The following is a 27246-nucleotide window of genomic DNA, read 5'->3' as shown; positions in this document are numbered from 1 at the left end:
ACTCAATTTACACATAGGAAAAAAAAACTTTATGAGAACCAGAGCATATACATTCAATAAGTTTACAGTTAATCAAGAAAGGTTGTGGTATTTTTGAGATTCTTTAGAAAAAGAGAAGACAGGTTTTGGTGGTTTGGAGATCTTAAACTGGAAGCAGAAGTGTTGACTGGTATCTTAAGGTCCTTTCTACTATTATGATCCCAGGAAAAATAAAGTATTTACTTCATAAATGGATTTTTTTTTGCCAAATGAAAGTAAATAGGGGAGATATTTTCCCTCAAAACCATGTAAAACTATTCAAAGGTAAACATTTTACAATTTCTTTGCTTTTTGCCTAAGTACCAATAAAAAGATAGCAAATCTTTTAAAAATTCAATGAAACTTGAGATGCATATTAGGCCCTTGTCTTTCAAAATGTTTTAAAAAGTAGAAAACTGAAATATTAGGTATTTCAAATTAAAGGTACTGATATAGCTTATAACCTGTATAAGGGATTTTTGAAAAAAAGGGCATGGTGTGGATCTGATTTCACAGAATATACGGTTTTACATTGGGCATAAGGGCTAATAATATTCCCACAAAAGGGATATAATAGAAAAACAAAACTCAAATTAGCAAAATTCTCTTGATCTCTTGGAATTGAAAAAATGCTATTAACTCATAAAACAATAAAAATGTGCTCAAAAACTCCTGAAACTAGTATTTTTAAAAAATTTATTTCTAAAAGTCACAAAGACAAAACTTTAAAAGCGACACATTTATACTAAGGATACATGCGTAAGCAAAAAAAATAAGCACAGGAATACAAAATGAACATAGTAAATAATTATTTCAGTATTCTGGATACAAGTAGAATATCACTAGATATGAATTGCATTAACTTCAGAAACCTATGATAGTATGGGATGAGAAAACCAAAGCTTAGGAGAGCCACTTCACTATTCACATTTTAATCAGAAGCTAAAGTAATTTAGACTAATAGAATTTTCAATGAAATTGTAGAATTAGATTAATAAGTTTTAAGGTGATCTGTCCTCATCTAATGGCAGTTAGGGCAAGTCAAACCATAAAGAACCCTTACAAAGACTAAGCACCAAATGACAAATATTTGTGGCTTTAGTTTTGGGCCAACTTACATTTTGTTTGTAGGTGTATTCCACTAACATACAAATTTTCTCAGGTAAAATTTTTAACATGGAATTTTCAGCGTGGAAATCTTGCCACCGGTTACAAGAATTGTTTTTAAGCATGTAACACTTCAGAACAATCACAAGTTTAATTGTTACACTTGTAAAATGCAGACATTTTCTTTAAACTTTTTGGTCCCTGAAAATTCAGCAGGCCAAATGCATCACCTGGAAGTACATTGGTTTTTATTTATTTTTTAAGTCTTACTCAAAGATGATAATGGATAAATTAACTATATAGGCTCTCATACACAATCTTTCTAAATTTACACCCTGTCAAGAAATGATTACAATGTCCTTTCAGCTTGTTTTATGCCCCATAGAATCAAGAAATCAGTAAAAAATTTAACATTTCAACAATCTAGGAACTACTTACTGTAAGGATATAGTGAAGTTTTGGAAGACATACTATCATACTTTGAGAAAACGCTATTAACAGGTATGTGTTGAAGGTAGTTTATAAATGAAACATTACAAACCTTATATTTATGCATACAACTTATAAAATAGAAAAAAAAGTTGCTATTTTTCCAATAATATAGCATCACACTACCACTATATAGTTAAGGTTGAAAGTTTCTGTACACAATGTTCACTATACCTCCAAAGCAGCATGACTTAGACATTTCCATTTGATATCTAACATATGTCTACCATAGTTTCATGAATCTGTACTGATTTGAAAAGGCTAAAACAATCATTCTGCCTTATATATTTTTTACTATGAGGCAAAGTTAACCAGTCTTAGGAACAAGTTTCATAATCAGTAAAGAAACATTTAATATTAACCCCCTGCAACCGAATGGAAAAGACTTCTAAGGACATGATATAATCCTAACAGAGGGTGGACTATGTCTCTAAATACAGTGTATGTGGTAATACTAGAAGCCTGGAAAAACTACATTAAGATATAGGGACCTAAATGATCATCAAATCAGTAATAACTGCTAGAAACTCAGAGGTGAACTATTGATGTTTTTCTACGGCAACACCAGTCAGCTAATTGCTTAAGACTACTCAAAGCTGTTGTCACAACCTGTTTGCCATTAGTGTAAATTAATACCCAATCAGTATGGGGTGGGCTGAATCACATGTAATTTTTAAAATTATGATTGTATATCTAATCTCACTTTGTATTCTAAAAACTACAAAATTCAACTATTTTCCTAGGTCTGTAGATTTTGCACCATTTACACAAATCTAATTAAACATGGTTGCCTGCATGTTTTTTAGAGAAAGTAAAAGCAAAGTACATTTGGTTTTGTTGCTGGTCTCCTCATGTAAATCAATGATAGCAATATTCTAGGCATTTATTGTGCTACTTTAATGTAACTCAGAATGAGAAAAAACTAGTTCAAATTTTGTTAAGTGCTTTTTTGGGGGGGTGGGGGTGGCAGGCTTCTTTTAAAAGGGAAAAGAAACCCCAAAGAATCTAAAAGATAGCCACTTTGACAACTTGAACTAAGAACTTCAATCTATGAAAGAAACTTAGACATGGAACATTGTTTCTGAAAAATATAAAATCTATTTTCCTATCACTTTGGCTTTTTTTTTTAAATGAAGATTTATGGTAAAATGACCTCAAAGATAACTCCACGTCACATAAAGCATCACTTGTCAGTGCTTTGTAATAGAAATATATTTTATAAATATTTTTTAATTGGGATATTTTCAAAGAATTTAAGACTTTTTAAAAGCTCTATTCCACATTTTTAGTTGTTTACTTTTCGAAAAACATAATTTGGGTCTCTGATGGAGAGGACTTAACTGGTCTAAACTGCTTTGATAATCTTATAGGATAGTGAGGTTCAGATATAGTTCGTTGCCTGAACATGGTTGATCTTTAACAGAACTGATTATTCCTCTCCTCTTAACCCCTCCAAACAAAAAGTCATGCAGATACTGCCAGGTCTCTACTACAAAAATCTTGCCAGAATTTCAAGATTCAGTTTACCATCAATATTCAAAAACTTTGTACCACTGGAGGCAAAGCAGATAAAAGTGAAATTAAGTAAACTTGTTTCTAGTCTATTCACCTAAATAACTTCTTATAAATTAATATGGAAACATTAATGTATAAAAAGCAATTTCCATATCATCTGATCTGTCACTCAAAAATCAATTACTAATTATCTAAAAATAGGAAACGCAAAACATTAAATGTTCACCTGTTTAAATTAAAACGCAAATCTTGGATTCTTTCAACACCAAGATATAAAAAGTATGCAAACCCAAGATGTCTGAAATAAAAGCTATGGTTCAAAAATTTGTGTTTACAATAAAAGACTAAAATCTTGTCACTGCAAAATTCTCTATGGTTTTTGGCACTGACCTTAAAAGAAAGATTTTAGTCTTTCAGTTGCTTGAAGCTGCTACTAAATATAATAAGCCTTTAAAAAGGAGGAAAAATAAAGTGAAGAACTGAAGGATAGTTAACTACATTATACACAAATACAGCATAGTTTAAAATAAAGTCATTTCTGTTAGAGATGTGAAGATAAAAGAAGTTTTCCCCTACTCCTTGCTTTTTAAAGGGGATCCTCTAATCAGAAATATTTCCTTTAAGTTACTGTGAGTGGTGTTGCCTGGCAGCAGCTTCAATTTCCTAGGCTAGTCTTCAATCCAAATAATTAAGTAATCTCAGAAGTAATAGTCATATATGGTAACAGGTAAAAAAGCAGGGCAGTTCTTCCATGCACAAACACTTTGGGGGGAAAAACCATCAATTTTAAAGATAACCATCTGGTTTCAGGTATCTTAGCACACTCTAAACCTAAGTTTTGCTTTATACCGTTGGTGACTAAAATTAACAATAAGTTTTGCAGTGAGGTTTTTTTTTTTTCCCGGCTATATACACATTGCAAAACTATTCTGCATCACATGATTTTAATGAAATAAATATAAAAATGAACCACACAATCAACACATAACTTTAATACTCCACATTATTTATCTCGATCACAATGGTGGTAACCTCCTTGTCAACAATCTTGTGAGTTGAGGAGCTGATTCTCATTCTCATATCCATCAGGCAGATATGCTCTTCTCAGCTGGTCTGATTTAGGTATGGAGCCTCCATTCTTCACATGGCGAGACAGGAAAGCACGGACTGCTGGGTGATCAGCTTTCTCAAGTGGGATGTTGGCTTCCAGGCACATTTTCACAAAATCCTGGATAACACTGACTTTCTCTGTTTGTGCAGTACTGTTGCACTGAAGAGATGCAGTTAGGGGCCTCTGCTTCTTCCTCACATTCTGCTCTTCAAATTCTGCCTTCCTCTTAGTATGAGTCTTGGACTTGAGGTGGTCACTGATGGCAGACTTGCGAACATGATTCAGAACCACATTGCAAGAAGTGCAGAAGAGTTTTCCTCCATCTTCATGCAGCTCACCTCCAAACTCAGTGACTCGATCCAGGGGAGTCACATACAAAGCAGTCTTAGAACGGTTTCGAGCAGGTGGTGCTGTTACTACAAATCGTTCCATTCTGACTTTGAATAAGGCTCTTTGAAGACAAAAGAAACAAAGACAAGTATTACTATGACAGTTAATTCCAGAAGTAATTAACAATGTGAGGCAGGTATAAAAAGCTAAGATTAAAGACTTCAAACAAATTAAATCAGCAGAATGTGTGTCCATTAAGTCATAAATTAACTGGAAAATTTAAGGGAAGGCAAAACCAGAACAAGTTACTAAAATAACAACTAGGTCCATTCCTTAATTTTCATGTAATTCAAGTAAATTAGAACAATGAAACAAGAACTCAAATTATCCCAGATATTGCTATCTTTTGGGAAAACCTAATCAAAAGCCAACATTTGGGGTATTAATTATGTTAATCTTATCCAATTTGATATGCATTCAAGTTTGAAAGAGTTTCTGTCCCTTCACAATTCTGGGACAAATGAGGTTAAGAACAAAATTGTAGGGAATTGTGTACAAAGTACATTCAAACAGGTGGGCCACTAAACTGGTATAATTCTCTATGAAAATGAAGAGAATTTCTAAATTGTTCTGAGAACAACAACAACAAAAAAACTAAGAAAGAACAAAGAGCAAATACAATTAACAGCAGCAACAGCGGCATTAAATTTTCAAGTCAACAAATAGAGTCAAAGTAAGTTATTTTTTAAGGCATGTATACTTTCCTAACTTTTCCAAAAGGTGATATTTAAGATATACGAAGTGCTTTTCCTCTAACACTTTTTTACTTCTTTCTTTCATTAAAGACTAATAATTACACTTGTTAACATTTATTTCACTTACTAACCAGTAAGTACAAAATTGAGAACTCAACATAGTGCCCAGCATATGAAAATGCTCAATCAAAACTTGCTCATATAAGTATATGAACATCTTCAAATTTGTCCGAATATCTAACTCAGTAGCATCTTGATAAATTTCTCAATTTGTCCTAACAACAAACTTTTATAACTGGACTAAGTGCCAAAATAATATTGTTAGGGCACTGAAAACTTGAGATAATAAATACATGTCAGTTAATGACAAATGGTCAAATCAGTATTGGTAAGTCTTTGTTTTCTCTGGCGCCATGCTTTTAGGCTAAGTGATAAACATTTAAGATAAACTATATTTAAGAAATGAAAATTAATTTGAAGGAATTCAAGATAAATTCTATTCTGTATAAATATGTTAGAGAAAACTTCTAAAGTGTGCTCAAAGAACTACGCTTTGTAAGTTTAATCAGAAACAACAGAGTATTCCATAAACCCATATTAGAAAATTAATAGCTGGATAACATGAAAGTTGAATATTCACACAGATACCTCAGATTTAATCATACTTCTTTCTTTCATTAAAAAAAATTTTATGTCATTCTCACGTGCCAATCCTGTGTTAGGCCAAGGGTTTACAATGGTAGTAAGACATCTATTACTCTTGCCCAGAATTAAGTGAATTATCAACTATCATTACATGTTTGTACTTTAAAGGTATGTGTTTTATACTCCTATGGCATTAAGTCCCAATAATGAATAATTAATGATTCTAAACTAGTTATGAAAAACATTAAATATTTGTCTAGTAATACCTAAACCTTCCTTTCTATCTGAAAGTTCTTCTGTCTTTAAATATTTGAATTTCAAACTTTAAAACAATAAACAAGTACATAATTCTCTGAAGCGTAAAATGCTCAATCACTTGTACTAAGGTGAAAGACCTATGCTCTAATGTCTTGTAACTTTCAAAAGGTCTGTACCACTGCAGAGACAATAAACCGACCCAACAGACGCTGAGGTTTACAGCTCCAAAGAACAAAAATATTTTCAATAAAGATTTTTTAAAAAACAAACGAAGTTAAAAAGTTGAGAGCAGGATTTATATAGCAAAAGAGAAGGAGAAATCATTTACTGGATTAAATAAAAAGAAAGAAAAAAAGAAATAAAACACTCATTTCACGTTTCCAAGTTTAAACGTTTTACCGGATTAGTTTCCAGTTTTTTCGTATTGACACTTAGTAGTGAAGGATCTCCAGCGCAAAACCAGAGTCGCCTGAAATCCTGGCACTTTCTGATTGTTCAAACTCGGAGATGCCTCCAAATCAGTTTTTCAACAAGTGGTGGTGGGGAAATAGTTTCTGGGCTTGCACCCTATTTTCCCTGCGATGCCGGAAAGTCATGCCTTTACTGTAAAACAGGAAAATCAAATGGAAAGAAAAAAAATGGGGGTAGGATGAGAAAGAAAAGATGAACAAGTATGTCAACAACAGCCACCCGGCAGGTGTCTCAAAAATCGCTCTCTTAAGGTAACTCCATATCACAAACCCATATCTCAAAGCTTAACTCACTATCCCCACCCCATCTCCTCCTGTCCCTTTCTCAGTTGTCTGTCCCCTTCTGCACCTCCTCGCGCTTCCCAGGGCCCAAGGTTCGGGGGGCGGGGAGCGAAAGGCGAGGCGCGGCACGTTCCCGGGCGTCTGAACTCCCTCTTTCCGCGCCGAGCCCAGCACGCGAGCCCTACATTGCCCAGGCTCCGCTAGCTGGGCAGGGCCGGGTCCCTGGGCCCGCGAAGTCGGCAGCGGAGTTGGCGGCTCTCAAGGGAGGAGGTTGCAGGCTCCGGGCGGAGGCGGCCGCTGACAGGCTTCCGTCTCCTCCCTCTTCCTCCCGCCGACAACCGCGCCACGGCCCCGCCCCCGACTCCCGTTTCAGGACGGAAGGCCCCTGGCCCACAGCCTGCACCAACGGCCGGGCCCACCCTCAATCTCCCCCACCTCCTCGGTACCGTAGGATCTGGGTCGCCGCTAGGGGAAGTGGACGAGACCAAGCCGAAAAAGAAAGGAGGAAGAAAAGGACAAGAGCGTGAAGGAGGAAGAAATCCAGTCGCCGTCGCCGCCGTCGTCGCCGTTCCTCGGTCCAGCCCCGCGGCGGCCGCCGTATCCCCTACCGCGCCCCGTCCTCCTGCACCGCCTATGGCAGAGCCGAGTAGGCGGTCCCCAGCAACCGCCGAGCAGTATTGACCAACGGACAGTGAACCTATCAAACAGACGGCTGGTTTGACCAATGGCCATAGGAGGGCGGGCATAAACATGACTGGCGGCTAAAATAGCCCAATGACAACTGGGGGCGTGGGTGGGCGGAGCCGGAAGTAGAGCCCAGCCGAGAGGCCCCTGTCCGGCTGAGGCGGAGAGAAGGGGGAGGAACTAGAAGAGGAGGAGGGGGAGGAGGGAGAGGAGGAGGAGGAGGAGGAGGAGGAGGAGGAGGTTAGTCAAGGCAGCTACGGCGGCGGCGGCGGCGGCGGCGGCGGCGGCGCAGGGGTTGGTACGCGCTGGGCAGCGAGAGCCTCATGGCGGAGGAAGAGAGCGACCAAGAGGCCGAACGCCTCGGAGAGGAGCTCGTGGCCATTGTGGAGTCTCCGCCTAGCCCTGTGGGGCTTAAAGCTGCGGGCGACGGCGGAGGCGGCGCTGGCGGCGGCGGTGACGGCGGCTGCGGCGGCGGGATCAGCAGTCGGGATTACTGCCGACGCTTCTGTCAGGTGAGGCGTCCTCCAGCCGCCCTGTCTGGTCACCCCCAGTTCTGGGCCTCCTTGCGTCTTCGGGACTTCGTGTCCCCAGGGTGGGCCGTGTCGGGTGCTTGCTTTTCCACCCCAACATGAGGGTGAGGGTGAAGCTCACCCTCCACCTAGCGGGCTTGGAGTGGGGGGTGGGGGTGACCCGCAGGTTTAGAGTTGCTGAGAAAGTGAGGGTTTGTCGGAGGTTAGGGACGGGTGGGAGGGTCAGCTGGCAGGAAAGGTCCGTACTGACAAGCCTTCCTTACCACCGAACAGACCTTTCCTGCCCGAGGGTCCCGCCTTTCTTGTGTTTCTTACCCTGTTTGTCTCACCTTCTTTTGAATCCTAGTAAAATTTCCTGTCTCCCCTTCTCCGCCCCTTGCCCCCCATTCTCTTTTTCGGGAATGGGAGGCATGCCATCGCTCTACCGCCCCCTCTCCTGTCATCGCCTCCCCTCCCCCTCTATTAGGGTCTCCTGTCATTCTGTCTCAATTTCCCGCTGGGCCACTTTGACTCCAGTTGGCTTTAGCGCTGACCCACAGTAGTTTAGTTACTTTTTTGGGGGTGGAGGAAAGTGTTGAGGCAGTGTAATTGCCATCTTTTATTTTCTTACCCATTTCCCCAACACACACACACTTTCTCTTTTAATTAACTGTTCTTAGAGGAAAGTCGTTTTTCTTAAGTTGCTGCTCGGAACACAATTCCACCTCCCTTTATCCTTTAAATTACAGTGTATTTCATGTAGCTTGTGAAATATAATGTCCAAACACTGTCAGCAAATTATTTCCTTTACTTAGTCGACTGCCTCTACGATTTGTTATGGTTTAAAGTGTTTGAATAATGCATTATAGCTGTACCAGAGTGCTTGTCTGGAGGCAAAATTTGTGTAAACTGCATACATATCTATTTACATTTATAGTTTAAATGTTTTGTTTTCATACACAACCCTCTTTTGCAAACATGTGGGAAAAATTTTTAAACACGGCTTTTCATCCTCTCATCCCTTCCACCTCTGCTTTTTATATTTATTATCTTGGATGCACCGTGGTCAAAATCCTGGTTCCACCACTTCCTAACTGTGTGATCTCGATCATTTTAATTAACCTTGCTGTGACTGAGTTTCTTCTCTGTCAAATAGGGATAATAGTTAAATGAGTGAATATGCATAGGGTTTGCATCAGTTGGCTGTTCATTTCATTCTGGTAATAAGTAGGAATTAAAGTTAATAAGAAGTGAACATTTTACTGGCATTTGATTTTATGCCCTTCCAAGCATTGAAAGAAAAAGCATGGAGTTGCCAGTTTCAGGTAAGTTTTTAATGCTTTAATTTGTCTCGATTTAATTTTTTTTCCAGTGTCAAAGAAAAGTTGGTTTGAAGGTGGAAATTGTTTTGATCTGGAAGGAGTGCCAGTTTTCATTGGCATTGCCATGTATTTAGTGACTTTCTTGAAAATATATTTATTTTTGGTATATGGCATTTGCTAGATATAGAGGTTCAGTGTCTTTAGAACACTTGTTTGCTAACTATATGTTTCATTTCTAAAAACTATACTATCGGTAGGCTCAGTATCTACAGGAAATTTAAACTGAGGATTGGGTTACAATTGATCTTTTTAATATATTGATTGATAGAAAGTATTTTTTCTTTTTTCTTTATTTTGATTTATATATCGTTAATGACCAAATTGTTTTTGGTTGCATCTAGCCTTGTTCATTTATTGATCAGATAGTACTTAATTGAGGTAGAATTTGAGATTTTATTTGAGGACTAGAAAATTTTGCAGAACTTTTAACTATTCTTATTGTTTCTTAAAATCAGTTTTTAAGAGCAAATGAAACTGATAATGTATACATTTCCATACTCCTAATATACAAGGATATGAAAGCAAGAAGCACTTTAAAAACTTCTATTTTATGTCACCTAATTATGGGTGTTGTATTAACATACTTTCATGCTACCAATTTTTACCTGAAACCTCATTACAAATTTTATAATATTCTAGTTTACCAATACATTTATTCTTAGGTTCCTGTCCTGGTACCACCTTGCAAGCAGATTTTGTGAACTCCTTTTTTGTCTTAAAGCTTTTAGTTGGAATAAAAAATCACTTGCATTAAGTGGAGTTTTACTCACTGATTATCAAAATTCTATTACAGTGATTCTCAGTGTTATTTGCCAATAAGGGGAGCAGTGGATTATATAATATAATTTCCAGTCAAAGAGTTTAATTTTAAGATTTGTTTTCCTAATATTTACTGAAGGTAATATGAAGTAACTTGCATTCATTAGTAAAAATGACTTTAATTGTGAGTAATCCATAAAGTACATAATATGCACTTGGGTAGGTGACTGTTAACTAAATGTATGAATTATACGCACAGTCTTGTGGAGTTGAGATGAATGGCTCAAATTTATTTTCCTCCTTTTGTGAGGGAAATATGAATCAAAATTTCTTGGCAGTTAGGTAGGTAGGTGAAGGGAAAGAGGAAGAAGCACATCTTTTCAAGAGAGCTTCTAATGTCTTTTACCACAAAGAAAAGTAAAACAGAAGACAATAAATAAGTGATATAGTGTGCATGTGTTTGATGATATACTTTTCTATTTGAGAAATATTACCAGTAATTATAAAATTTCAGGCTAACAGAATAAGATTTCAGCTGGTTTTTGAAAGATGGATTTGGAACATTGAAGTGCTGCTGTCCAAAAGTTACATAGTGTCAATAATGTTGGGCTAGTTGTCCCTAACACATTCTTCCTTGACTTTTATTAGCAGTCTCAACCATCCTTAGTAGAATTGGCCCTTAATTGATATTTAATTTTGCTTCCAGGAGGAAAGGAACGGGGAAATAACTTTTATTGAAGGCCTACCAACTCTTAGGGTCATTTAATCCATGAAGCAAAACCTTGAGGTATATTTTATTATGCATATTAAATAGTTGAAGTTGAAAAGTAATCCAGCTAATTTCTGGTAGGTGGATGATTAAGTTTGAACCTGGCTTTCAGTTTCTACTGAAAGGCATACTAAAATTACAATAAATCCTCAAACATAAATCAGATTTTTCTTTGGCCTAATTATGGGGAAAATTAGGAGAAGCTGGTGAATGGGAAACAAAGTTGCTGGAAATTGTCAAGGAATCATGGATGAAAAAGTTTAAAAAGTACTCTTTCATTATGCCTCAGAAAAAAAATATTATTGTCTTTTCGACCTGTTAGTGAACGTTTCTGCAGTTCCTGAAAGCTGGAATAATTCAACTTATTTTACCACTAAATATATTTAATTTTTTTATATAATAAATTGATTGCAATCTTGGTGAGTTTCTTCTTAGTTTAGCACGAGAAGGAATTTAGTGAGTGATAAATAAGTATTTGTGGAAACACTTGATATCTTAATTGAAATAGAACTTTAAATTATTTCTTATTGCAGTGGGTTAAATTACCATTCCAAGAGGATATTATGAGTATAAAATTAGAGAATGAATATAAAGTACTAGTACTGTACTTAGCACATAGAAAGGGGCATAAATAGTAGAAGTTATTTCTGTTTCTACTATGAGAAATATTCTCAGGGTTTAAGAGGAAAATTAGAGATAATTTAATCTATAAATTGCTTAGAGTTTGTATCCTAACTTTAGAGAAAATTTAGAATGTTCAACAATTCTAAATTTCTGTTAATTTGCTAGAAAAGCCTCATGTTCCTGGTGAAGCACTAAATGATTTGGAAAACAACTACGTTATCTCTGTGCCAGGAGTTCTCAACTGGAGGAGATTTTTTCACTGTAGGGGACACTTGGCAATATCTGGAGGCATTTTCAATGCTGATACCTAATTGGTAAAGGCCAGGGATGCTACAGAGCATGTTATAATCCATAGGACATCACCCACAACAAATTGTCATGGTCCAAAATCAGTAGTGCCAAAGTTGAGAGATCCTACTATGCTCTTAAAAATGGCAAAAAATTATTTAATAATCCTGAAATAATTTTAAAACAATTATTGCATACTAAACACTATAATAGGTGCCTAAGAAGCAATAAACAGCAATATGTTTTATAAAACACACATTGATGTTTCTTGCTTTAGAAAAGTTTGATTTTGTTTTAAGAAAAAATAGTCCACATCTCCTAGTCTTGGTGTGGACTACATGATATTTGTAGTTTTATGAATAGGTACTTAGTGTATAAAACATTTTTACCATTTCTAGCTATTTATTGTAATTATTTATTTTTAATTTTATCAATGTTTTATATGTACAGTTTAAAGGTCATACAAAACATTCCAGAATGTAAGTGGCTTCAATAAGATAGAAGCTAACTTTTCTGTCTTGTAAAGTGTTTTGAATAGACAGTGTAGGGATAATGTGGTGGTTTTATCATCATTTGTTCATTCTTTCTCATCAGCCATCCTTGTCTTCCAAGCTTGAGTTTGCCTTGTGATCCAAAAGAGTTACTGGAGTTTCAGCCATCATATCTGAGTTACAAGGGGGCAGGAACAGGTTGTCTCTGGGGTAAACCCCCCAAAAGCTTGCCCTTAATCCTACAGAATGACATCTACTTTCGTCTTGTTAGCTATCCCCATGTGAAAAGAATGTTAGGAAATGTTTTTTCCTGATAAGCACATGCCTGTGATTCTTTTATTAAGGCAGAAAATAAGAATGGATATTGTAGAGGCAGCCAAGGTGTTTTTAGTAGTTTTCAAATGGGAGCAGAAGTAAATGCATTGTTCAATCTGTTGCATTTATCTTGAAGTCTGAAATTAGTTTCCTAGTTTAATAAAGAATATGTATGAAAGATGATGAAAAGGAAGTTATTGAAACTAATTGTCAGTGCTTTATTTGCTTGTGAAAGAGTATCTATCTTCCTGATCTCTTCTGTAGTGAATATTCAGAGTTAAAAATAATTTCATTGCAATGATTTATTTTATTTTTTCCTTTTGGCAAAATCATTATTATTTCTAAGTTGTAATTTAAAAGTTTTAGCCCTTTTTTTTAACAATAGTTTTCAAAATTTGACACATTTGGGACACTTCCAGTGTTTATAAAAGGCAAGTTGTATAGAAAGAAATGAGCTTTATTAAAATTATGAAAAATAAAGCAAAAATGAGCCTTCGATATGGAAGACCTGCATTTGGGGAGCTAAGTGCTTTTATGTTCTTTAATGCTGTTTTAGGTTAACTCTCACAGTCAAATTGCACTTATTCATCAATAAAACAACTATTGACAATGTTAGGGGAATTATTATATATAATGAAATCCTGTGTTTTCCCTCAGCATTCATGTTTTGAAGAATACTTATTTATATGGGAAATGTGATGGTATAATAAATAGTGAAAAGGTACAAGAGACAGATGATTTCACTGTTGTAAATAAAAACGACTGAAAAGAAATATATCAGATGAATAACAGTGGATGACTTCTTACTAGTGGAATTTATGGCTGAATTTTAATTTACTTTTCTTTATACCTGTTTATTTTTAAAATTTTCTTGACCTACTACTTTTAAAATCAGAGGAAAAGTATAAGAAATTAAAATCTATTTTTTCTCCTCCAGCTCACAAATTGTTTATTTTCTATGCATAAATGCACGATTATTTTGAGTTTGATGAACTTTGAACGTGATTTACTCTTAGTTTCCCAAAATATGTGAAATGACATTTTAAAAAAGAATTGATTGGTTACTTGAATTTAGGAAGGTCATTTTAGGTTAACCAATGAGCTCTTAAATTTAAGTAACTTCTTTATTCACAGTCTTTCATTAGATGTATGTCCATTATTGCTTTCTAAATAACTGTTCATATTGGCTTGAAAAAATATTCTCACTTTTAATTCTGTAGATATAATGGTGAAAGAAAATATTTTAAAATGGAGTTCATTGTTTTAAAGTTTTTAAATGATGCCATCATTTTGCAGTTCTACCAAACTGAAGTAAGGAATTAGTTGTACTGTTATTATCAGCACTGAATCTTTTTCATTTAACTGCCAAAATGTGGTAATTATACCTTAAAAATTAAAAACTAAACCAAAAATAGTTTTAAATTAAATTTAAGAAAACTATAGTAAAATGTGTTTGCTGAGTAATTTGAGAAGGTAAAATGTGATCAATAAAAGAAATGCCAATTAAATGCCATTTTAAATATATTTTAATATTAATGGTAAGGATATTAGGCCATTTAAAATCTGAGATAATTTGGGGCGGGCCACGGTGGCTCAGCAGGCAGGAATGCTTGCCTGCGATGCCAGAGGATCTGGGTTCGATTCCCAGTGCCTGCACATGTTAAAAAAAAAAAAAATCTGAGATAATTTGAATGTTAATTCTAATTATGTTGTAAAATTATAATAGTGCCTGGTCTATATTTAAGAGTATTTAAGTGTTGTAATATCTAGTAAATCTGCTACACTAACCTTTAGCTTTCATGTAGTATTGCGCTGATTCCTCAGCTGTCTATTTCTCTGAAGTGTTGGCTTATTATTTGAGCAGTATCCCTTATTTAGTATGAGATTGGGTCTTATCATAGAGACCCAATCGGGGTTAGCTTGCTAGAGTTGTGGTGGACTACAGGTGGCAAAATAAATAAAAGAGGAGGTACATCTTGTGTCATGTGTTATGTATGTTCCTAAAGTCCAGTATATTAACACTGGGTACCAAATATTGAATACCTTTAACTTTCCAAAGTAGTAGTACTCTCCATCTAGGCAGTAAGAAAAAGAGAGTAATTGATAGGAGCACTGAAGTTTACCAGTTACATAAGATACTGGCAATTCAGTAATAGGCAAATAGGCATTGTCCCTGTTTTCCTGTACAGTAATAAATTTGAGGAATACTGTGAAGAAAAAGTACTCAGTATTATAAAATGGGGACTAATGGAGGTGTGACTATTTTTGTATTCTTGGGAAAGTTGAACTCAGCTGAGAATCTTTGGTTTAATTTGAAAATGTTGGGTTTGTGGTGATATTGCCTCATACAAGGAGATCTTAAAGGTATGTAATCCAGAGCTCAGAAGGGAGGTCTTGTTGTCAAAGCTCATTACTTGTATTTGAGGCTGTTTGTGTGAATGAGCTCACACAGAGAGTACAGAGTAGGAGGAGAAGAGAACTTAGAACTGAAGCATAAGGAACCCCAGCATGAAATGGTCCAGTGGAACGGATGGGCCTGCACTGAAAACTGAGGATTGAAGAGATTGGAGAAAACCAGGGAACTGTGTCACAGAAGGCAAGGGAAGGTAATATTTCAGGATAGAATGAAGTAACCAGCATTCAAAGCTGCTGAGATCCAACCATTGAATTTATATGGAGATCTTTGATAATTCATTCTCACATACTTGTTTGATGCAGTAATGGGTGCAAGAGTCAGACTGGAGCTTACTTACTGAAGGGTAACTGAGAGGTACAGAAATAGAGACAGTAAGTATCCTAAAAGATTGGACAAAAAGCAGGAAAGATATGGTTGGTAACTAGAGGGATTGTGGATTGAAGGTGGGAATTTTTAAAAAAAAATTCTTGGTAAGAGTAGGAAATGCTTAAAACCTGATTTGAAAGGAAAAGGTGAAACTACAAAAGAAAGAAGGGATAATCTATAGTGTAAGATACCTGACAGAAAAGAAAGACAAAATTCCAGGCATAAGTGGAAGGCTTGCTTTATTTAGGAAATTTGGGGAAGGAGGAAAGTTCATCTATTGGAACGTATGGGGATGGTTAAAGGTTTAAGGAGAATGGAGGTGTAAATGGTAGTTGCTTAGAGAGGAAGACAGAATTAACCTACAAAACCATTAGGGTTTGCTGATCATAGTCTTTACCTTTGTTCAATAGTGCTTTTCTGTTTAGGTAAAGGCATGGTGAAATTATTCATTAGGGTTAGGTGATATACTGTAATTGATTAGTTAGTTAATTTTGAGAAAGGAAGAAAAGTGGTTATACCAGTAGATATTTAGAGATAGGTGCACACAGCTTTGCTCTCTGTACCATGAAAATAAGTGTATATATAATATCTCAATAAAACATGTATGCAATTTTTTTAAAATTAATTAACGGAAAAAAAGAAATTAACCCAACATTTAGAAATCATACCATTCTACATATGCAATCAGTAATTCTTAACATCATCACATAGATGCATGATCATCATTTCTTAGTACATTTGCATCGGTTTAGAAGAACTAGCAACACAACAGAAAAAGATATAGAATGTTAATATAGAGAAAAAAATAAAAGTAATAATAATAGTAACAAAAAAAAAAACAAAACAAAAACCTATAGCTCAGATGCAGCTTCATTTAGTGTTTTAACATGATTACTTTACAATTAGGTATTATTGTGCTGTCCATTTTTGAGTTTTTGTATCTAGTCCTGCTGCACAGTCTGTATCCCATCAGCTCCAATTACCCATTATCTTACCCTGTTTCTAACCCCTGCTGGACTCTGTTACCAATGACATATTCCAAGTTTATTCTCGAATGTCGATTCACATCATTGGTACCTGGTACCGTACAGTATTTGTCTTTTAGTTTTTGGCTAGACTCACTCAGCATAATGTTCTCTAGGTCCATCCATGTTATTACATGCTTCATAAGTTTATCCTGTCTTGAAGCTGCATAATATTCCATCGTATGTATATACCACAGTTTGTTTAGCCACTCGTCTGTTGATGGACATTTTGGCTGTTTCCATCTCTTTGCAATTGTAAATAACGCTGCTATAAACATTGGTGTGCAAATGTCTGTTTGTGTCTTTGCCCTTAAGTCCTTTGAGTAGATTCCCAGCAATGGTATTGCTGGGTCGTATGGCAATTCTATATTCAGCTTTTTGAGGAACCGCCAAACTGCCTTCCACATGTATGCAATTTTTAATATCTATTTCTGTAACTAGAGTTTACTGGTTACCCAAAAGTTGAATTGTTCCAAATACTCTCTATTTACTGTTGCCAATGATTTATTAAATGTGTGTTGTGTTTTTAATATCTGGGATATTTATGTATTTCATTGCAGTACTCACTGTATGTATATGTATATGCATATCATATATTCTGTCTTTGAATGTTCTCCATGTGTCAGAGACTGTGATATGTCCTTTACCTGTTTTATCTCATTTAATTCACTACCCTGTGGGTGTGTGCCATTATAGCTTCATTTTATAGGTTAGGACCAAGAGGGATTAAATGATTTGACTGTCAGATTGTAACCTGGCCAGTCTGATTTCAGAGTCTGTGCACTTAACCAATACAATACACTTTTACGTTATATTGTGTCTAGGAATATGTGTTTGTTTCTGTTATATCATCTGTGCATATGTATTTGATATATACTGTCTTAATTTCCTTGGGCTGCCATAACAATGTACCATAAGTTAAGATGGTTTAAAACAACAGAAATTTATTGTTTTACAGTTCTATAGGCTAGAAGTGCACAATCTGTAGGGGAGAATCCTCCCTTTCCTCTTTCTAGCTTCTGGTGATTTGCCAGCAATCCTGGGGCTCTAATCTTTGTCTCACTTATTATTCTCCCCTGTGTTTGTCTGAGCGTGTCCAATTCTCCCCTTAAAAGGAGACTGTCTTGTTGGATTAGGCCCACTGTAATCCATTATGGCCTCATTTTAAGTATTCATGTCTTCAGATACCCTCTTTCCAAATAAGGTCACATTCACCAGTCTGGGGCTTAGGATTTGAGCATATCTTTTTGAAGGTCCCAATTCAATCCATTACATATTCTGTAGTATTTCAAAGAAGTATTAACTGATCAGTAGAAGTGGAATGGACATTATTTTAAAAATAAACAGCAGAAACTAGAGATGTTCATGAATGTGAGAAAGGGAAAAATCAGACTTAAGTTATGAGAAGTTGGAAGTGCTTAACATTCTTATTTTCCCCAGACTCACCTGATTGGATTATACTCCGCCCAGGAGCAGTGGCTCAGTATAGTGGTTATTCTCAAAATGCAAAAATTAGGATGATTACAAACCCAGTATAAGTTATTTTATGTTTACTTTCCTAATTTTTTGAAGGAAAGAGTAAGGAATATGTTTTACATGTTCATCTTAAGTGATTAAAATTTAAATTTTCAGTTTCTCCATATTATTTGGACTGAACTTTGAATATGTGGAAACACTACTAATCTAGAATACAATAAATGCACATTTTTGGATTTTATTATTTTTTACCATGCTTTGAAAACTCTTGCCAAAGATCTCATATCATAGAACTCAAGAGATTAAAATTTATGTGTATTTCTTGTTTGTGAGGGTGTGATAAAGATGGTATTTCATTTTCAGCTGCCTAGAGTAAAAATTGCTACTGCCTTTCTGGATCACAATTTAGCAAGATATATTATGAACCTTAAACATACTTTGGACATTTTGACTTGGTAATTTTTCTTATTGCCTTCGTTTCTGAGGAAGTAAAATTTGAACATGAAGTATTCACCATAGCGTTAATTATAGAAATGAAAATGTAAAGCAACTAGAACATCAGATAGTTGAATATATGAAAATGCCATTCATAAAATAAAGCATTCAGTCATAAAAAATGACTATGTAATAACCTAGGTAAGTACAATATAGTGATAATGCCAAAAAATCCGGTAGAAAAAAATTGTTTGTAACAGGGCTTATACAATTTGGATTTAAGATGATCCATTCCCATTCTGCTCATGTCTGGTTAGAGGGGATAAGGGCCATAAAGAAAAATCAAATGTGCTACTTCACTAGAAATAAGATTTTTTGATGCTGCTCCATAGGAGCCATTACATTAGTATACTCCATGAAGTTTATGAATTCTCTGCAATTATTCGCAAAACATTGTGTATCCCTACATTTTCCTGGTAGGCAGGATCAAAAATTTTTTTCAGATTCTCTAGAGAATTTCAAAATTTTCCAAACAAATACAACCCACCAATAGTCCAAACACCTAAAAGGTTATAAACATTTGCTGTAAGCCGTTGTGGTTCAAGCAGCACAGACTGTTTTTGCAAATAAAGTTTTATTGGCATAGAGCCACACCCACTCATTTCTATATTGTTTATGGTTTCTTTCCTGCTACTGTGTACTTGGGACAGAATTTATGGTCCATAAATGGCTTTTTGGCCCTTTAAGAAAAAGTTAGTCAGTGACTATCCTAGATTCTCATTTATTCTTTGCAACAATCCTATGAAATAGGTACAGTTTTTATCTTCATCTTATGAATGATGCAGCTGAGATTCAGAGAGGTTAAGCAGCTATTCTCAGGACAGCTAGAAAAAGGAAGTGTAAGAGTATGTTAATAGTGGTTCTGTGTAGGCAGTGCAGTAAGTGATTTCTTACAAAGTACCCAAATTTTGCTATAGTGAGTGTATATATATAGCTTGTAATCAAAAGGGAAAACAGCATAAAAAATTAGGCATAATAGAGTTGTGAGAATGTCCTTTCTTGATGTATTACTTTGATTTCCTATTTACTGTGTTCATTATAAAACTTCGTACAGACATGCGATTTCTGCTTCTCTTCCTGGCATCTCTTTTCTATTAAGCGGTCCTTTCTTAACTCTTAATTTTATTAGGAAAAAAAAAAAAAAGAAATTATCATCTATAGTTTCTTAAAAAAAAAAACAAGTCATTTTGCTCTTCAATTTATTCTTAATCTTAGGAATCTTTGTTCTCTCTTTTATATTTTGAAATTTATTTCAGCAACTCAGAAGTACTCAGTTTCATTGGTGTTCATAAAGTGCGGCATATGTTACCTGTCAGGCAGTCCGTGACTTAGTCAACTGAATTATTGTTAGGATCTAAATATATAAAGTACAGTATAAAAGTTTTTACATGATACTTCTTCAAGAAAAAATTGATTCTGTGATATGTGAAAAGCACTATTCTAATTATTATAGGGTATTTAAAGAGGAAAGAGTAAAAAACAAAACAAAAGAACAACAACTCTGCCCTCAAGGAACTGAATCATGTAGTAAAGGAGAGAAAGAATATTCAACTACTTCCATTGTTCAGACCACAGTCATTTTTCCCTGGGATTATTCTGCTCTCCCTACTTTAGCCTTTTCCACTTACCGTTTATTTTCCACACAGCAAAGTGATCCTTTTAAAGACATGAGAGGGCAGGCAGTGGTGGCTCAGTGGCAGAGTTCTCTCCTGCGTGCAGGAGACCCAGGTTCAATTCCTGATTCCTGCCCATGAATTAAAAAAAAAGTGTATATATATATATATATATGTTTTCCTATTGTCATGGTTAGGGACAGGTGTCAACTTGGCCAAGTTGTGGTACCTGTTCATCTGATTGGGCAAGCGCTGGCCTGTCTGTTGCAATGAGGACATTTCATAGGATTAGGTCATGAGCACGTCAGCTACATCCACAGCTGATTCCATTTGTAATCAGCCAAAGGGGAGTGTCTTCTGCAATTAGTGATGCTAAATCCAATCATGGGAAGCCTTTTAAGGAGGACTCAGAGGAGACAGGTTGCATTCCTGCTTTGGGTGGTGAGCCTCTCCTGTGGAGTTCATCCAGGCCATCCATTGGAGTCATTGGCTTCGCAGCCTGCCCTGTGGATTTTGGACTCTGCGTTCCTACGGTCACGTGAGACACTTTCATAAATTTTATATTTGCAAGTGTTCCCTGTTGGTTCTGTTTCCCTAGAGAACCCTAACTAATACACCTGTCAAAGTCAAAGCCAGAGTTCATAGGCTAGGCTATAAGAGTTCATAATCTGGCTCCTGTCTACCTCTTGATTTTGTCTTCTGGGCCTCGGACACGGGATCAGTTTTTTAAATAAACCTTCCACGTGATTCTGATGCATACTAAAGTTTGATAACAAGTGGACAAAAGCATACATAAAAGTAGTGGTCATACTGAGATTGGAAAAATGTATTCGTGTAGATTGTGGCTGAGGGATTTAAATTTTGGGGAAAGATTTAGAGGTCAAAGGCAAAGATGTGTCATCATTAATCTTGAAATATTATGTGTATTTTAGGAAATGAATAATTGAGGGCCTGGCTGGGTAGTGGCAGTGAAAATGGAGAGGTGGAAACAGTTTCAAGAAATTTCATGAAATAAAAATCAGGTATTTAGCATCTGGTTGGCTGTGGGGACAAAGCACTTTGGATTTCTGGTCTAAACATCTTGGAATATGGTGGTAGTATTAATAGATGGTGGAAGGAACAGTTAAGGGATCTAAATGAACAGTATAGTTTTGGCTCTATTACACGTGGAGGAATTTGTGCATTATTAAAAAAAAAAGGAAAAGCAGGAATCATTAATTAGCCACAATGGATATTTTTATTTATCCTGAATATTCACCCCAGTGTAAGAACAATGTATTTTCAGGTAATTGGTGATAAAATTTATCATCATTTCTTTTCTCATTTTAACAATACTACAGTACTTATAAGGGTAAAGCTTTTAACAGAGGTTGCCTCTGTGTTTCAGAGTTAATTTTACCCATGATAGTTTTTAAAGTTAAAATTTCCTCTTAGGATTTAGTTTATGGATTAAAGCAACTTTGGTACAGGGGATCAACTGTCAACAAATAATCATGTATCGAATATTTGACTCCATTGTCAGGTTGACAAGAAGAAATTAAAGTCCAGAGCTCAAGGAGGGTAATACCTCCATTCCTCACTTCCCAGAATATTGCTAAATCAGATTCAATGGGTCTTGCACATGCCTCCTTGATTAGAGCTGGGGATTTTTCAGGCCAGTAGCTTGAGCTTTCTTCCTCTGAAATGTTAGAGTTTTGTTAGCACCTCTAAAGGAGAATCATTTAACCCCCAATATCTTTTCTTATTTTTTAAAATGATTTAGAAGATCAGGAGGGCAGATATTTATTACCTCACCTATGTAATACCCATTAAATTTAGAAACATTAATAATTCCACTACTTAGTACATAGTACAACTGATTCATTACTTTTGACAGAAGGATGAGGGAATATGGCTGTACAGAAAAAAGGATACCAAGTCAATTTTGGTTTCACCAGGGTGCCAGTCAGTTGTGTCAGCTTCCAGTGTCCATGACTTGTAAATTTTACTGGAAAAACTCATTAGGTGGTTAATTGTGCCACTGTATTTTTACCTTATTATGGGAAAGTAGTGGGGAGCTTATTCCTGAATACTTTCTCCTCTCTGACAGTAGACTTCAAATTTCTTTCTATTGGTAAAATACAGAAATTTCTACATATGACATCCCCAGGTATCAGATTTTAACATTTCCTCCTTTAGATTTCCTTCATAATAAAAGCTTTTTATTTCTTCTGGTACATCTTTGCTGAAGTAAGTTTGGATTGTGCCTGGTAGCAGAGTTTCTGTGTCTCTTGGAAAGAGCATATCACTTGTAGTATATAAAGTTCCAAGCATGGACTTGCAGACTCCATAGTCCTTGTGTTCTCTGACCCTGTCTTTGTATGTTTTATTTCCTAAACTTATGTTAGGACAGATTTTTAGTTCTCTGTTATCTTGGCTTTTGCAACTCCCTGAAATTCTTTTTTTCCTTTTTTAATTGTGGTGAAAAAACACATTTTTTAATACTTCAGGCACACCTTAGAATTATATAAATATCTGAAAATTTGTTTAAAATTGTACCTTAAAAAAGATGTTCATTCATTCTTTCTAAGGCATTCACATATTGTTTTAAGAGCTCTATTTGATGTATTATTTTTTTGTAATTTTTTACTGTGAAATATAACATATATACAAAAAAAGCAATAAATTTCCAAGTACATTTTAACAACTAGTTATGCAACAGATTTTAAAGTTTGGTATGGGTTACAGTTGCATGATTTTTCATTTTTTCTTCTAGCTGCTCCAAGACACTGGAGACCAAATATCAATATAATGATTCAGTAGTTATATTCATTTGTTAAATCCCATCTTCTCTGTTATACTCCTTTCTCTTTTTTCCCCTTTTTTGTTAAAATAATTATAGACAGAAAAGCAATAAATTTCAAAGTACATCACAACAATTAGTTGTAGAACAGATTCCGAATTTGGTATGGGTTACAATTCCACAATTTTAGGTTTTTACTTCTAACTACTCTAAGATACTAGAGACTAAAAGAAATATCAATATAATGATTCAGTAATCATACTCATTTGTTATACCCACCCTCCTCTGTATAACTCCATCATCACCTTTGATCTTTCTCCCACTCTTTAGGGGTATTTGGGCTATGCCCATTCTAACTTTTTCATGTTGGAAGGGACTGTTGATAATATGGAATAAGGGGATGGAACTAGTTAATGGTCTGGAGAGGCTGGCCCCTCTGCATTTCAGGACTTATCTGGTCCAGGGACCCATCTGGAGGCCGTAGGTTTCTGGAAAGTTACCCTGTAGTTGCAACCTTTGTAGAATCTTATATAATGCCCTAGGTGTTCTTTAGATTGGCTGGAATGGTCCTGGTTGGAGTTAGGCAAGTTATGATAGGTAGCAGTGTCTAACAGAAGCTTGTGTAAGAGGGACCTCCAGAGTAGCCTTTTGACTCTATTTGATCTCTCTCAGCCACTAATACCTTATTTGTTACACTTCTTTTCCCACTTTTGGTAAGGTTGGCATTATTGATTCCACAGTGACAGGGCCAGGCTCTGGGAGTCATCTCCCACATCACCAGAAAGACTTCATCCCTGGATGTCATGTCCCACATAAGGGGGAGGGCAGTGGTTTTACTTGCATAGTTGGGTTTAGAGATAAAGAGGTCACATCTGAGCATGCCCTCCCGACATGACTGTTATGCATAACAATAGGTAGGCTGAGCTTCTCTGCTACATACATAAGCTTCACTAGAGCAAGCCTCAACATCAAGGGCTTGGCCTGTTGATTTGAACGTTTCCTAATGTTTGACCCAGTATCTGGGATTTCCCCGGTGGTAAAGTTTAATAGTTCCATACATTTTCTCCCATCCCTTAAGGAACTTTGCCAATACGTTTTGATTATCTGCTTAAGATACTGTGGGGATGTGTCCAGGCATTACATTAAGCTATACAGGATTAAAGGCTCTCATTGTTATTCTGGGCTCCCTGTGTTTGGATTATTTAAAGGATCTATCCAGACAGGTTGAGTTAGATTATGTGCTACAGAAAATTTAGGTTCTGGACAAAATAAACCTTTCCTCCTTTGGTTTCAAAGAGTAGGTGAAGTTCTAAAATACAGACAGTGTCTTCCTTACCCCTTTTTTCTCAATTATCTAAATCCCGTCCTTATCAGCTTCATTTTTATCTCTAAATACCAGGTTATGCTTATATAAAATAGCCTCTCAAAATCCAGAAATAACAAGTACTGCTCTGGACTAAGCATGACTGCTATAAGAGCTTACAATCTAGGTCCCAGTTTCCTTACAAGTATTTCTAAATTAGATCATAAAATATTTTGTTTTTATTTTTGTTTCTGGCTTATTTTGCCTCACCAAATGTCCCACAGGCTCATTCACATCATTGCATGCTCATGACTTCATTCTTTTTTGTAGCAACACAATATTCAATCATATGTGTACACTACTGTTTGCCAATCTACTTTTCAGTCAGTGTATCATTCAGCCATGTCCACTTTGATGTATCATTTAAAAAATATATATTTTATTGATAAATCTTCACACATATATAGTCCATACAAGATGTACAATCAGTGACTCACAATATCATCACATAATTGTGTATTCATCACCATGATCATTTTTTAGAACATTTGCATGGTGATGAATACACAACTGTGTGATGATATTGTGAATCACTGATTGTATAGCATGTATGGAATGTATGTATGGTAAGAATGCTAGTGTTTGTATGTTCATCAATAAAAATATTTTAGAAAAAAACAAAACATTTGCATCACTCCAGAAAAAGAAATTAAAAACTCATACATCCCATGCCCCTTACCACTCCCTCTCATTGACCACTAGTATTTCCATTTACCCAGTTTATTACCCCTTATCCCCCCATTATTTATTTTTTATCCATACTTTTTTATTCACCTGTCCATATCCTGGATAAAAGAAATATTGGCCTTAAGGTTTTTACAATCACACAGTCACACTGTAAAAGTTATATCTTTACACAGTCATCTTCAAGAATCAAGGCTATTGGAACACAGCCCAACAGTTTTAGGTACTTCCAGCTGCTTCAATACACCACAAACTAAAAAGGGATATCTTTATAATGCATAAGAACAACCTCTAGGATAACCTCTCAACTCTTTAAAATCTCTTAGCCATGGAAACTTTATTTTGTCTCATTTCTCTCTTCCCATTTTTGGTCAAGAATGTTTTTTTAATCCCATGATCATGATGCTGGGTCCCAGCAAACCCTGGGAGTCATGTCCCACGTAGGTGGGGAGGGCAGTGAGTTCAACTGCTGAGTTGGCTTAAAGAGGCCACATCTGAGCAACAAAAGAGGTTCTCTAGGGGCTCCCTGAAATTCTTAGACCTGTTAAACATAAAATCATCTGTGCCCTGAATTTAAATTATTCAGATAAAAACTGTCAATAGATATCTGAAATAAAGGTGCTTTTGATATTTCTGAAGTCAGTGCTCTTAAGGTTCTGTGAAGACAGTATCTTTGCTGACATTTGTTACACTAGATTTTTTTCTTTACTCTTTTTAAGTGTGTTAGACCTTACATAATTTTTTCTATTTCAGTGACAACATGAGCATTCCTTTTATTCATATTCCGTTTAGTAATAATAGCATATGCTTTTTGTGATGGTTAAGTTCATGTGTCAACTTGGCTAGGTTATGGTGTCTAGTTGTTTGGTCAAACAAGCACTGGCCTGATTTTAACTGTGAGGATATTTCAGGGATTTAAATCATTATTCAGTTGACTGTGTCTTTGGCTTATTTCATCTACAGTTAATAAAAGATACTGCTTTCAGCTATGAGAGAAATCTCATCCAAACATTTGACAGCCTTAAAGGGAGAACTGATGGTTTCAGCAGTGAGAAAGAAATTTTATATCCATTTCAGTGAGCCAGCTTCTCCTGGGGAATACTTGGAAACCTTTATACAAGTCCCCAACTTGTGGCCTGCCGTATGGAATTTGGACTTGCCATTCCCCATGGTCACATGAGCCAATTCCAATAATAAATCTCATAGCATATATATGTATATTCTGTCAGTTCTGTTTCCCTGGAGAATCTTGACTAATATACCAGTCTAATGTTGTATTTTGCCATTGTTCTTATTTTGGACAGACATAGCTTTTTTTTGTTTCTATTTTTGTTTACATTTTAGCCTCTTCTTAATTGGTTCCTTCTATCTTCCTTCTTCTTTCTTGTTCCTTTTGAATCCAGCCTCTAATATTCTTTAGTCATCCTTTCTTAGGGTTGCCCATAATGTTAGGGATGAAAGTCAAGGAGTTCTGAATTCAGAAAACATTCATTATTTAAACAGATTTTACCTACTCTAATCTCCCTGATTTAAGAAAATCCTACCAACCCAATGTCAAATCCAAGATTGAACTCTAATTTTGTTTTTTTGTTGTTGTTGTTGCTTTCCTTATTTACTTTTCTTAGGCCTAACTCTAAGTTCTTAGGGCATGGTCCATTGGGGGCACCATGCATCACTATGTGTAATAACTGTTAACATGAAATGCATTTGAAAATACTTCAGGTATTTAAAAAAAATTTCCCTGCTGTTTTTCCTGTCAAATCTGTACAAATTTTTGTTACTTTCTATAGCTGTGTGTGGTTTTTCACTAATTCTTATTTTGGACTTCTATTTCTTTAAAAGAGCATCTTCAGTAGTTGGATATCCATTTTGGTTTACTCCGAAATTTCTATCCCACAGTTTTCTGTTCCTTAGGTAGGTACCTTAATAATCAGTCACCTGCCATTTATATTATAATTAATAAGTTTAATGCCCATTTTTATTTTCTTAATCCCAACTTTAGAAACAGTTCTGATATATATATATCTCCCTTTTATTTTTTCATATTTCACTAGTCTCGCTTCTAAGATTTCTATCCCACAATTACCTTCTGTTCCTCAGGTAGGTAGCCTTAATAATCAGTCACCTGTCATTTATGTTATAATTAGTAGCAACTATAAGATCCATTTTTTTTTTTTCTTAATTCCATCTTTAGAAATAGTTCTGGCACATATCTCCTTTTAATT

At 35.7% G+C, this 27246-nt stretch overlaps 2 protein-coding genes across 6 annotated transcripts in view; one reads left to right on the top strand and one right to left on the bottom strand.

The window, feature by feature from the left end:
• Positions 1 to 4094: 4094 nt before the first annotated feature.
• Positions 4095 to 7621, bottom strand: CGGBP1 (CGG triplet repeat binding protein 1). 4 transcript variants are annotated; one of them, XM_077118693.1, is made up of 3 exons: positions 7416 to 7621; positions 6628 to 6831; positions 4095 to 4691 (listed from the first exon to the last, which is right to left on the bottom strand). In XM_077118693.1, the coding sequence occupies exon 3, from the start codon at positions 4670 to 4672 to the stop codon at positions 4169 to 4171; it is 504 nt and encodes a 167-aa protein (XP_076974808.1). In that variant the 5' UTR covers positions 4673 to 4691; positions 6628 to 6831; positions 7416 to 7621; the 3' UTR covers positions 4095 to 4168. The 4 variants fall into 4 exon arrangements, with proteins under 4 accessions (XP_076974808.1, XP_076974807.1, XP_076974810.1 ...); XM_077118692.1 differs by having other exon boundaries at positions 7427 to 7621; XM_077118695.1 differs by lacking the exon at positions 7416 to 7621 and adding an exon at positions 7166 to 7302.
• Positions 7622 to 7942: 321 nt separating this feature from the next.
• The window catches only part of ZNF654 (zinc finger protein 654), a 96480-nt gene continuing 77176 nt past the window's right edge, over positions 7943 to 27246 (top strand). For both annotated transcript variants that reach the window (XM_077118686.1, XM_077118685.1), the window contains exon 1: positions 7943 to 8176. In XM_077118686.1, the coding sequence (XP_076974801.1) occupies positions 7988 to 8176 (189 nt within the window). In that variant the 5' untranslated portion in view covers positions 7943 to 7987. The remainder of the gene's footprint in view (positions 8177 to 27246) is intronic.

Source organism: Tamandua tetradactyla, chromosome 10, assembly GCF_023851605.1.
Source record: "Tamandua tetradactyla isolate mTamTet1 chromosome 10, mTamTet1.pri, whole genome shotgun sequence".
NCBI lineage: Eukaryota > Metazoa > Chordata > Mammalia > Pilosa > Myrmecophagidae > Tamandua > Tamandua tetradactyla.
This window is presented reverse-complemented; position numbering and strand designations above follow the sequence as displayed.

Excerpts from the sequence above, each read along its gene's own strand:
- CGGBP1 (XM_077118693.1), bottom strand. The coding sequence starts at position 4,672 with ATGGAACGATTTGTAGTAACAGCACCACCTGCTCGAAACCGTTCTAAG.